General features: G+C 40.9%; 1 protein-coding gene across 6 annotated transcripts in view; it reads right to left on the bottom strand.

The window, feature by feature from the left end:
- Window positions 1-965: 965 nt before the first annotated feature.
- The window catches only part of RPGR (retinitis pigmentosa GTPase regulator), a 60,656-nt gene continuing 48,369 nt past the window's right edge, over window positions 966-13,252 (bottom strand). For all 6 annotated transcript variants that reach the window (XM_012498712.2, XM_003270992.4, XM_030807203.1 and 3 more), the window contains 4 exons: window positions 10,206-10,391; window positions 8,717-8,774; window positions 6,714-6,805; window positions 966-1,453 (listed from right to left, as the gene is read on the bottom strand). In XM_012498712.2, the coding sequence (XP_012354166.1) occupies window positions 1,247-1,453; window positions 6,714-6,805; window positions 8,717-8,774; window positions 10,206-10,391 (543 nt within the window). In that variant the 3' untranslated portion in view covers window positions 966-1,246. The remainder of the gene's footprint in view (window positions 1,454-6,713; window positions 6,806-8,716; window positions 8,775-10,205; window positions 10,392-13,252) is intronic.

Here is a 13,252-nt window from a genome sequence, read left to right as displayed (position 1 = left end):
TTTCTTTATAAATTACCCAGCCTCAGGTAATTCCTTACAGCAACACAAAAATGGACTGACACAAGACTTAGCAGCTTTATCCTTCCTATTCTTTGTGGCAGAGCACTGTGTGACTGAACCAAATGTGGTTACCACTGTCAATGCCAGGGAAAGGTGAAATGAGCAAGCCTAGCTATGTTCACCTCTCCTATGGTGGTGATCGGTGGAATGGTCAAACACTCCAGATGATACCAAATAATCTGCAATGTTTTCACGGCAAGTCTTTTCCCTAAAGAAAGGAGTAGGGGCTGGGCACGGTGGCACACGCCTGTAATCCCAGCACTTTGGGAGGCTGAGGCAAGCGGATCCCGAGGTCAGGAGTTTGAGACCAGCCTGGCCAATATGGTGAAACCTTGTTTCTACTAAAAATACAAAAATTAGCCGGGTGTGGTGGTGTGTGCCTCTAATCCCAGCTACTCGGGAGGCTGAGGCAGAAGAATCACTTGAACCCGGAAGGCAGAGGTGGCAGTGAGCCGAGATCATGCCACTACACTCCAGCCTGGGCGACAGAGAGAGCGTCTATCTCCTAAAAAAAAAAAAAAAAAAAAAAAAAGGAAGGAGTGCTGGGAAGCAAAGAAACTTCTGCACTCAGTTTTCCACAGATGTACCATTTATACAGTTGCATTGAAATTTTCTTTACTCAGGGGTAAATGCATTTTGCATACTTCTATATTTTAAAATTATTTTTGCCCCCATTTTGTCAATTGCTAATGCCAAGTACCTCCTAATTTTATTAATACTTATCAATTTTAACAGTGGAACTGACCAGATATAGTTTATTAAAATATGTTCATTATAAACAACTTTACCTCAGTTTTGTAAAAATTATAAATACATCAAAAACTGTTACAGTGTCATGAGATTGCAAATATTGCCTTATAAAATCATAAAGAAGTAAAATTGTTTAAAAACTATGAAATATCTTATTTCAATTTTCCACGTATAAAAATATATTTTTTATTGCAACACTGAACAGTTAAGGCCACAACACTTGAGGGAGAATTTGAGATACACATATTTTGAAATGACTTGTTAAAAATATTAGCATAAATAAATATCAAAACTGGTCACACTGATAGAAGCTGAATAAAACACATTAACTTATATCTTTAAAAGACTACTATCAGAAACTTTCCTTCATAAGTTATAACATTTTTCAAGTACACATTACAATACACTTGGTGACTGTGAAAACGTAAATATATATTTATAGTATTGTACAGGATTTTGATCTTCTGTCTGTATTTGCCGGTGGGATATTCTGATGATTCTGACTCACGTGGTTCTGGTCAGCATCTTTATTATCGCTTTTTAAAATGATCTGCTCTCCTATGGATTTTGTCTCTGGGAGTGGCTCATTGCTATTCTTGACAATCTTTTGATTTACTGAGGGGACCCTTTTGAACAGAAAAATCTAGGAAAAAACCACACACACAAATATTCATTTCCATAAGAAACATTCACTTAACAGTATTTAGGGGATATCATTTCCAACAAGTATGAACATGATTTCATCATCTCTTTATGGGGCATCACATGTACTATGGTGCATTCTTAGCATCTGTTAGTGTTTTTCCTTTCACCAAAGGCAGTCAGGATTCCACCCTAAAACAAGACCTCCCAGGGTCTAACATTCAACACCATCAATACCTTGGTGATATATTACCTTTTTCTTCAAAGAACAAGTTTAATGTTCCACTTTGCTAAGTTGTAAGAGAAAAAATACATAAAAACCTATTTAAAGTCACCTATTGTAACTTTTAAATGTATCCAGGAGGGGTCATTTTCAGGACATGTCTGTGATTCTCAGTGTATCACAGCTACAGTGAATTTCTATTGTAATATTCTGAAGGACGATCCATTCCTGTAGATGAGAACTTCTGGCAAAAAAGTTAATGCTGCTTGGCCAGGTGCGGTGGCCCACGCCTGTAATCTCAGTACTTTGGGAGGCCAAGGCGGGCAGATCATGAGGCCAGGAGATTGAGACTGTCCTGGCTAACATGGTGAAACCCCGTCTCTACTACAAATACCAAAAAAAAAAAAAAAAAAAAATTAGCCGGGCGTGGTGGCAGGCACCTGTAGTCCCAGCTACTTGGGAGGCTGAGGCAGGAGAATGGCGTGAACCCGGGAGGTGGAGCTTGCAGTGAGCCAAGATCGTGCCACTGCACTCCAGCCTGGGCGACAGAGCGAGACTCTGCCCCCCCCCCCCCAAAAAAAAAAAGTCAGTGCTGCCAAATGATGGCTGTGTGAGCCCTGTGTGTGGGTCTGAGTAGGCAGTCGAATATACAGAGCTGCTGCTCGGGGGAGGCTGGGGCTGCAGATATGTAGAATATAGATAATAGCTGAGAGATTAAAGTAGCCCTGATAACCCAGAGATTCCAGGCAGGTAGAAAACAGAATATAAGAAAAGAGACAAAAAGAGCAGAGTGAGAGGCAGGCAGAAGAGGAGCTAGAACTGAGGACCAAGGTTTGTAGGTGCAAAATTGGGAAAACTAGGCAGCTCAGAAGTCAGGAGAGAAGAATACATCAAGAAGGGAGTGGCCAACAGGGCATCTATGCAGAAGAGATGAAGGTGACAAAAGTTTCATTTGATTTAGGCCCTTTGAGAATGTAGCCAGGAAGAAAATAGGATTCTTGAAGAGTGGTAATACAAATAATGGTTTTGACAAGATGCCAAAACAAAAAGCAGGAAACAAACACCAGGTGAAAACTTGGCTCTTCCAGAAATAAAAATGGTGCTAATAATAATAGCTTACCTCTAGCTTTAAAGAGTGGAGAAACTAGGGTAAAAAGTGGTAATCCAAAAAGTAAGAGTCTAGAAAAAGGATCTATGGATTAAAATGGAAGAACTCCTGTTCCTCCTTCCTTCCTTCCTTCTTCCTTCCTTCCCTCCCTCCCTTCCTTCCTTCTTTCCTTCCTTTTTCTTTCCTTCCCTCTGTGGCCGAGGCTCCAGTGCACTCGGCTCGCTGCTGACTCCCTGCGTCCGGCTCCCGTGATTCTCCTGCCCTGGCCTGCGGGCTGCCTCGGATTGCCCGCGCGCGCCACCACCCCTCCCTGGTTTTTCTCCTTTGGCTGGAGGCGCGGTTTCGCCATGTTGGCCAGGCTGGTCTCCAGCTCCTGACCTCCGGTGGTCTGCCCGCCTCGGCCTCTAGGGGTGCTGGGACTGCAGACGGAGGCTCGCTCACTCGGTGCTCGGTGTTGCCCGGGCTGCAGTGCGGTGGCGTGGTCTTGGCTCGCTGCAGCCTCCGCCTCCCAGCCGCCTGCCTTGGCCTCTCGGGGTGCTGGGATTGCAGCCTCTGCCCGGCCGCCGCCCCGCCTGGGAGGTGGGGAGCGTCTCTGCCTGGCCGCCCAACGTCTGGGTTATGAGGAGCTCCTCTGCCCGGCTGCCCCGTCTGGGAGGTGAGGAGCGCCTCTGCACAGCCGCCACCACGTCTAGGAAGTGAGGGGCGTCTCTGCCTGGCCGCCCATCGTCTGGGATGTGAGGAGCGCCTCTGCCTGGCCGCCCCGCCGCCCCGTCTGGGAGGTGAGGAGCGCCTCTGCCCTGCCACCCATCGTCTGGGATGTGACGAGCGCCTCTGCCCGGCCACCCATTGTCTGGGATGTGAGGAGCGCCTCTGCCCGGCCGCCACCCCATCCGAGAGGTGAGGAGCGTCTCTGCCCAGCCGCCCCGTCTGGGAAGAAGTGGGGAGCGCCTCTGCCCGGCCGCCCCGTCTGGGAGGTGAGGAGCGCCTCTGCCCGGCCGCCCCGTCTGGGAAGTGAGGAGCACCTCTGCCCGGCCGCCCCGTCTGGGAAGTGAGGAGCACCTCTGCCTGGCCGCCCCGTCTGGGATGTGGGGAGCGCCTCTGCCCGGCCGCCCCGTCTGGGAAGTGAGGAGCACCTCTGCCTGGCCGCCCCGTCTGGGAGGTGAGGAGCGCCTCTGCCCGGCCGCCCCGTCTGGGAAGTGAGGAGCACCTCTGCCTGGCCGCCCCGTCTGGGATGTGGGGAGCGCCTCTGCCCGGCTGCCCGTCTGGGAGGTCTACCACAGAGGCCAGAAGCAATGTGGGGGCTGGACGTGGTGGCTCACGCCTGTAGTCCCAGTACTCTGGGAGGCCGAGGCGGGTTGATCACTTGAGGCTAGGAGTTCGAGACCAGCCTGGCCAACATGGCGAAACATATGAGGGATACAACTGACAAACCAACCAACCAACCGAGCGACAACAAAACAGGTCTACCCTGGAGTCATGCTCTAATTTTTTCTATTTTCCTCCCTTTCTGATCCTTTACCCCACTTTCTTTTTCTTCCTCTTCCTTCTCCTTCTTCTTTGTCAAATAGAGGATTGAGTTGTTATCATTGATCCATACAAAGTCCCTCTCTCATTTGTTTTCTTTAATTCCCACCCCCCATTTCTATTCCCCATCTTCCCATGTGCAACCTTCCTAATATGTTTGATATGCATCTTTTTGTTTGTATGTACTTTTAGAAAATGTTTATTGTTTTGTGTGCAAAAATAATAATAATAGAAAGTAAAAAAAAAAAAGAAATAAAAGTCAAAGAAAAATAAAAAAAAAGAACTCCTGTTCCTGCTATGGTGAAGAAATACACTTCAAAAAGTCTGCCACTATAAAATACCAAGAAATGCTGATTAAGTATCAAAAATATCATTTTATAATATGCAGGTAATCTCCCCAAAAACTTAAGAGAAATCCTTGTAGACCAGAAAAGAAAGAAGGAACAAGAAGCCTCAAGAGGTGATTAAGAACTGAAACAGCATCTGCTGACTTATAACTTAGACCTTTAACTTTGAAACAATTTGATCTCACAAAATGAGGGGAGCTGGAACTGAGATCCCTACATAATGTGAGGACCTTCTAAGTACTATGCCCTTAATATAAGCCTACCTACAAACATTGTGGTCTACCCTTAAATGAGAAATGAACTTAAAAGTGGTCCTTCAGTCACTCCAGAGCTAATAAAGGCTAATGCAAACTCTCTATAGATAGACTTACTCTAACAGAGGCCTTAAAGGATTTCCACAAAAAAAGTCCCAGTGAAACATGAACTCACAATACAAATTTCAAGACACGTATGGAAACAAATCACCATTAGCAAGTCAGCCAAAGCAACACACATATTTAGACTCCTAAGAATGACATTGGAATTCCTAAATACAGAATGTAAACTAAGTGTGCTTAAATTAAAAGACTAGAATTAAAAAAGTAAGCATAAAACAAGATACTGATTTTAAAAGACCAGATTGATTTGAAAAAGAACAAAAATACAACTTCACTTAAAATGTGAAAGATGTTATCACTGAAATTAAAACTTTAAATAGGTAGGTTAAATAGCCAAGTAGTCTCAGCTGAAGAGAAACTATGAAATTGATGAAGGCCCTGAAATTACCCAGAATATCACTTACACATAGAAAACATGAAGGTGATATTAAAAGACATGTACCCATAAAATAAAAAGTTTTATATCAGAATTTGAAAGAGGGGAGAGAAAATATTCAAATATATAATGGATGAGAATTTAAAAAAAATTTGACAAATGACATGAATTCTCAGATTCAAGAGTCATAATAAATTCCAAGTAAGTTAAAATTAAAAATTCCATACCTGCTGGGCATGGTGGCTCACGCCTGTAATCCCAGCACTTTGGGAGGCCAAGACAGGCAGATCACCTGAGGTGAGGAGTTTGAGACCAGCCTGACCAACATGGAGAAACCCCGTCTCTACTAAAAGTACAAAATTAGCTAAGCATGGTGGCACATGCCTGTAATCTCAGCTACTTGGGAGGCTGAGGCAGGAGAATCGCTTGAACCCGGGAGGTGGAGGTTGCGGTGAGCCAAGATCGCGCCATTGCACTCCAGCCTGGGCAACAAGAGTGAAACTCCATCTTAAAAAAAAAAAAAAAAATCCATACTTAAGCATCTCATAGTGAACTGAAACACATCAAAGACAATCTAAAAAGCAGCCATAGAGAAATGGCAGGTTATATACAAAGTTATCAGCAATTATACTAAAGCAAAATTATAGACAGCAATAATGGGAGCAGATACTAAGAGAAAATAACTGTCAACGAGCCACACTTTCATTAAAGAACTATGGTAAAATAAAGACATTTTCAAGTGAACAGAAACTAAAAGTTTTAACTGTCAACAGACATCTGTGATAGGAACTTCCAAAATATTTCTTCAGGAAGAATAAGAATTCCAGAAGGGACATCTGAGTAAAAAAAGTAGTATAAAAAATACTAAAAACATATGATTTGTGATGTTAAAAAATTTTAAATACTGGGTACCACAACTTCTAAAATAAGAAAGAAGAGGTGATAGGCAAGAAAATTCTTCTAAAGTCCTGGCATTATTTGGGAAAAAGATAGGAACATTGATGAGCTTTAGATTTTAGGTATGCATGTTAAAAATGTCAAAGACAAAATCCAGCTGTATAGGCCATTTACAAGAGACACATCTAAAATATAAGTTAAAGTGAAAGGATGAAAAGAAGATCATCATTCAAATGCTAACCAAAGGAAAGGCAGTATATTAAAAATATGCGACATCACCTGAAATTCTTCAGGTTTGGGGGCCATAAAAACTCATATTAAGAGAGTTAAATTATGTGGATCGCCATATGAAAAGTAAAAGAAACAACTGAATTCAAAAGGATCAAAAAAGACAATTCATTTCACTTACCTTCTTTGTTTTTTTCATGTCTTTGCTTGGTGTTGTTTCACTATTTTCTAGGATTTCTAATGAATTGCTATCTGCATCATCAAGCATGTATCCTACAATTGGATCATTCAGAAATACTAGTTTTAACTAATAGGAAAAAGAAAAGACCTGATGCTCTCAGTGAAACTCTATGAACCCTGAGTTGTGGGGTAATACGAAAAGAGCTCAACCCTGGAGTAGTGGACAATATCTACACTGCATATTTCCTGAAAAGTTGAGTTAAAGTGAAAAGCCCAGAATGACCTCACCAAAGTTGTAGATGTTTAGATGACCAGTATCCAAATATAGCTACAAAGGTAATAGTCAATGTTAGAAAAGACTTCTGTAAAATACAAATTACTTTAAAAATTAACCTAGTTATAATTACATTCTTTGTACTCAAATGGACATGCTATTTTTTGGTGTTTCAAATTAATCCACATGTTCTATATCTGAATAATTATCTTTAAAGTATACTTGTGAAGCATATGCATTGTTTTAATTTTATATTATCAACTACTTTAAGCTTATATTTAATTTCTTTGTAGTGCTTTAGGCTATATGTTAAGAATACTGGCCGGGCGCGGTGGTTCACGCCTGTAATCCCAGCACTTTGGGAGGCCGAGGTGGGCGGATCACAAGGTCAGGAGATCGAGACCCTCCTGGCTAACACGGTGAAACCCTATCTCTACTAAAAATACAAAAAATTAGCCAGGCGTGGTGGCGGGCGCCTGTAGTCCCAGCTACTGGGGAGGATGAGGCAGGAGAATGGCGTGAACCCGGGAGGCAGAGCTTGCAGTGAGCCCAGATCACGCCACTGCACTCCAGCCTGGGCAACAGAGCAAGACTCCGTCTCAAAAAAAAAAAGAATACTTAGAGGTGATACATTTTTTAACACTTGTCTAAAATATTCTAAAACTTACTACTCTTGTGGCAGAAGTTAAAAGGAACAGGATTAAGGAAACTATTCATTCTTCAGCTTAAGTTTAGATCAGATATCGAGTATTACAGATAGTTTTTTTTTTATGAGAACACAGTAAAATGCATACTGCTGTGTGATGGTGTGGAAACAATGTGGGAGTCGTACTACAGAAACACAGATGATTTGTGTCTAGATTATGTAGATCTCAAGGGCAATCACAGTCGCCTCTATTCCACAGCACCTGTTCTCTGACACTAATAGGTAGGCTTGGGAAAGGACTTCTCTTCAGTATCTACGGTAAGAGACTCAGGTCTGGGCCCTCGGGGGTAAATAACTGGGTGGCCATTGTGGCTTTAGGCCAGCCCAGTAGTCCCAACTTGGTTGGGCAATGGAGTCTGGCAGTGTGCACTAGAGATATAAATTGGAATTTGGGGCAAAAGCTTGATTTAATAATATTGATTTAATAGAAGAGAAAAAAGGTAGTAAAAAGGCTACTTAAATTCCTTAACACCAGCCGGGTGCGGTGGCTCATGCCTGTAATCCCAGCACTTTGGGAGGCCAAGGCGGGAGGATCACCTGAGGTCAGGAATTCCAGACTCGCCTGGCCAATATGGCAAAACCACATCTCTACTAAAAATATAAAAATTAGCCAGGCGTAGTGGCGCACGCCTGTAATCCCAGCTACTCGGGAGGCTGAGGCAGGAGAATCACTTGAACCTGGGAGGTGGAGATTGCAATGAGCTGAGATCGCGCCATTGCACTCCATCCTGGGCAACAAGAGTGAAACTCTGTCTCAAAAAAAAAAAAAAATTCCTTAACACTGACACATAAGTAGCCATGAATAATGCAATATTTGTATGTGAAGAAGCTGTGGTGGTTATATATAAGAACAGGTAAGTCTGTATCACATATTTCATAGCTTGTTATGAGGATCATGTGACAGTAAAAATTATAACATATATGTAAACTTATATGTAAGCTTATAATTACCCAATTACGGCATATATACACATATGTATGTGTGTATGTATGTATATATGTATGTTATCAAACTTGCTCATACCTTTTGGGTTTTCATTGTACTCACAAATGGCCCGTTCCTCCAGGTTGGCTTTTTCTTTCTATAAACAATAACAAAGCAATACAACAAAAAATATTTTTGTGCTGTTCTAGAAAACTTAAGTCTGAATCTTTAAGCAGGTTCCAGAGTCTGCCTCTAGTTAATGACATAAACATGTGACAATTACTTCACTTTGCTGAGCTCTTGTAAAGTGAGGGGCCTTAGATGCTGACTGATTGCAAAGTCCTCCTAGCTTAAAATTGTGTGATTAAAAAAACTGTATGACTCAAGAATTCTCCTCAAAGAAGATTCATGAACGCTAATTGGCATACAACTTGTCTCAACATTTTACAGTGTCAAATTGGTATTTAATGATTTCTATGTTACATAATCTTAAGGACCACCCTAACCTGAACTCATAAATGTTCCCTATAAACAGAATCATTTTCTCCTTCTGAAAGAAAACAGTAACTGCTAGAATATTTTTTTTTCTTAGTGAGAGAAAGGAGTCTTGGATAAAGAAGGAACCGTGGAAAAGTATGACCTTTACTACAATACCAATTTGTAAATTAAAAATGCACGCACACAAAACATGTTTCACAAGTACACATTCAAATAAAATGACGAATATGTTTCAGTGGTTGTCTATGTTAGGGAAAAAGGGGAAGCGGAATGGAGCTAAAAGAGAATACATTTACATGAGAAGAGCCTTGCACAGACCAATGATGAGAATGTTTCATACTAGAAGGTATGACTAACTCAGTGTTCTGCATGAGAGGTTCAAAAAATGAAAATAAAAATGAATCAGTACAACGTCATTCAGTCTGGGTTGCGGAATTCCATACTTCTGAAGTTAATCCAGAGTAGTGTTAGCAAACAAATGATTTCAAACCTACCAACTATCTCCTAGCAAGGTCACTCTCGGTCAAAACTGCCAATGGAAGAGATTATGTTTTGGGCATCTCTAGCTCCACTTTCAGGGTGATTTTTGCTTCCTTAGTGATATCTTCTATTCCTTCTATACATACTTTTGTCTAGACTGCACCTTTGAAGAACTGATCACAACTTCAAATACTGCTGTGACCAACTTTCATTCATTCACACATGTAAACATACACAGGTGTGTGTACACATATACACCCCATTTCTACCACCAGTGCCAGGGCTCCTAACTTTGCACTTTCAGCATTTCAAGGACTGAGTGCTGAACTTCTTGGTTAATTTCCCAACAGTGTACTATCCTGGCCCATACCATTCTACTTCCACTCATGCAGGAGGCAGAATGCTACCAAGCAGCATTCTAGAAAGCGTGCTAGAGACAAAGGTTGCTTAATTCACAAATAAGCCAAAGCCTTTCTCTTATGGCACATGAATGAAAGTATTCATGGGAGTATTTCTGATCCCAAAGGCAACTAGAATCTGTCCTCTGCGAAACTAGAGAACCCATATGTTTTCTCCCAGGATCTCAGGATTTAAGCACCTATCATCATACCTTTTCAATAGTTTCAGCTGAGCTATCATCATTGGTTCTTTCTGCTCCTTCTGTTTTACTGTGGTAACCTGTAGGAACACTTTCATCATCTCCCACAGTTTTCTTCTTGCTTTCCAGATTTTCAGCATTAATTTCCTCATCCACATCTTCTAGCTTTAGTTCCTCAGTTTTAGAAAATTCATGATCCTGTGACAAAATTGACCATCAGAGAAGAGTAAGATTTTCTTGTTAAAAAACGAGGGATTTGATATTGCTGTCATAAATAATTTATGTCATCTAAAAAAATCATGAAAATATTAATTCAAATATTGAAGCCAAAGAATAAAATACTGCATAGTCCATGCTGAATATCAAGTTACTATATTAACAAGGATTTTACGCATGCCACTCTATTTCAATGACTAGGATTTCCAAAATTCTTACTAGCACCCATGGCAAGGTTACAATGGAAAAAAAAATACTCTTTCTTGGTTGTCTCAGAATGCTTTCAACCTTGAGAAAAGTTTAAAAAGCTTTCTGTCTACTGTAGCATTATAACATAATCATATCTATATATTATGTTCATTTTCCAAAATATAGGGATTTAGAATCACTTCAGAAGTACGATTCACTGATAGTCATGAGGAAGATAAGTATAATTATTTACATTCCAGGAAAAAAAGATAAAGGAACATAGACAGTTTAAATGGTTTGCTCATGGTTATTAAAAGCAGAAGGAAAACCAAACAGAGGCAGAACTTGTTGTATCTGGCTACTGGCCAGCTAATCCAAACGATAAAAGAGGCTGTCTATGGATTTGATAGACTGATAGTAAATCATGGAATGCTTATTAAGTATAGGCAGAAAATATTAGTGTTAGCCTTTATTCTACACTGAGATTTCTTTTTTTTTTTTAACTTTCTAATTTTGGGTGAAATACTCTTGATTGTCATTAAGGTATTAGGTTTCTCATTAGATTCCTCCCCACACTTTTCATTTACACACTTCACTAAAGTTATAACTTTATTTATAGTTTATTATAATTAAGTTTATTATAACTGCTTCTAAAATATGTGAAGCAGTTATCAGTGCCATTTACTCCTTCAAATGACATTTGTACAAAGTTCACCTTGGCAATATTTGCTTCAGACCATATCCCCTTCAACACTGTAATTAGCTTTTGATGGTCAGCTTTCTAGTGGCTGTTTGGCTAAGGATAAAGCCTGGTTGATACTCAACAGAATCTTTAGTAGGTGGTTGGAAAACAATGCCTCTAAAATTTAACTCACCTTTCTTCTGGTAAAAATATAAAATGCGAGAGTCCAGGCTAGGAAGAGGATGTTTATACAGTACACCTTAGTAGTAAACATTAGTGTCATCCTCAGGCCAACTGCAAAGGCGTGGCCTAATAGCATTCCCACTGAGGACAAGAAGCCCTAAGTAAATAAAGCTTTAAGATTTTAATAAGAGTTTCAGAAGTTACTCAGGAAGAACTAGATTTAGGTTAATCCAAGGTCATGAGGAAATGTATGCAAGAGAGGAATGTGGGAGAAAGGAACATGGTACCAGGGCAGACAGCTATTTCAAATGATGATTGATTAGACTGGGTAGGGTTAACATGAGGTAGTTATCATTTACTTTTAAGTTTTGTATTTGTCTGCATGATTCCAACTGCCTGTTTTTTGTTTTTGTTTGAGACAGGGTCTCACTCTGTCACCCAGGCTGGAGTGCAGTGGCACATAATCTTGGCTCACTGCAACCTCCACCTCCTGGGTTGAAGCGATTCTCCTGCCTCAGCCTCCCGAGTAGCTGCGATTACAGGCACGCACCACCACACCCAGCTAATTTTTGTACTTTTAGTAAAGACGGGGTTTTGCCACGTTGGCCAGGCTGGTCTCAAACTCCTGACTTCAGGTGATCCTCCCGCCTTGGCCTCCCAAAGTGCTAGGATTACAGGCGTGAGCCACCACGCCCAGCCTGATTTCCCCTTTTGAGTGACTTATATTGTGTATCATGCCTAGCCAGGTATACATTATGGGTAGCTAAAATTATCAGAAACAACTTCACTTTGAAAGGGAATGGGAAGATTACTAGATTTAAGACTTATGACTGATAGTTGTCTTCATAAATATACATAAATGAAAGGTTAACTAAAAAGAACAGTGCTCCTGAGACAAGGAATTTCAGACTATGCCCCTCTTTTCACAGAGGGAGGGATCAGTGAGCTGTGTTCCCAGCATAATCCTCAATTACTTGGGAAGCTTGGCTAACCTAGCACCTGGGTCAACTCTAACTGGGCTTGTTAACTGAGGTATTCATGTAACCACAGGATAATATCACGCTATTATAAAAAGACACGTGGGAGTTTTACCTAATTTTAGAAATAAGCAAAACACTCATAACAAACTACAATTTTACTCATTAACTTTAAGCAATCTATAACAATGAAGAACTTTTGGAACTATATCATTTTCTAAATTTGAGAAAGCTATTAGAAAATGACATTTTCACTAGAAATCACATCATAGCATTCACAGACTAAGTACATTTAAAATTATTCTAAACACATCTGGACGACTATTTGAAGTCACAGAAAGCACTTACCTTTAAACTGAAACAATTTGGGAGTGACTGGCAGAATACTGTCATTTTATGAAAAGAAAGGGTAAAGTTTAAGTACATTCTTGGCACTAGAACCATATAAGAAGATGTAAACAGGTAGTCTGAAATGGTCAGTATATGTCTGTGTCTTGCGTTAGGATCACGGTAAAGAAGTGAATGGGCCTGACCTCTCACAAAAGGACCCTTTGTTTCATTGGTCAGGCATGGCACAGTCAGGTGCAGACTCTGGTCTGGCCCAAGGCAACACTTTTCATATTTCTTAAGGAACAGATCAAGAGAGCAAAGGTTCCTACCGAGCTTTCCGTTTACTTAAGAACACAATTACATTGCATGCTTTAAGAAGGAGAGATTGCTGGGATGGGGGCTGGGAGTGGGAAATGACTGAAAGGGGTTAAAGTGAAGCTTCTGGGGGAGCTGGTACTGTGTTTTTCCTTGATTTGGATGCT

Source organism: Nomascus leucogenys, chromosome X, assembly GCF_006542625.1.
Source record: "Nomascus leucogenys isolate Asia chromosome X, Asia_NLE_v1, whole genome shotgun sequence".
Lineage (NCBI taxonomy): Eukaryota > Metazoa > Chordata > Mammalia > Primates > Hylobatidae > Nomascus > Nomascus leucogenys.
Note: the sequence above shows the minus strand (reverse complement) of the source record. Positions and strands in the feature narration are given on the sequence as shown.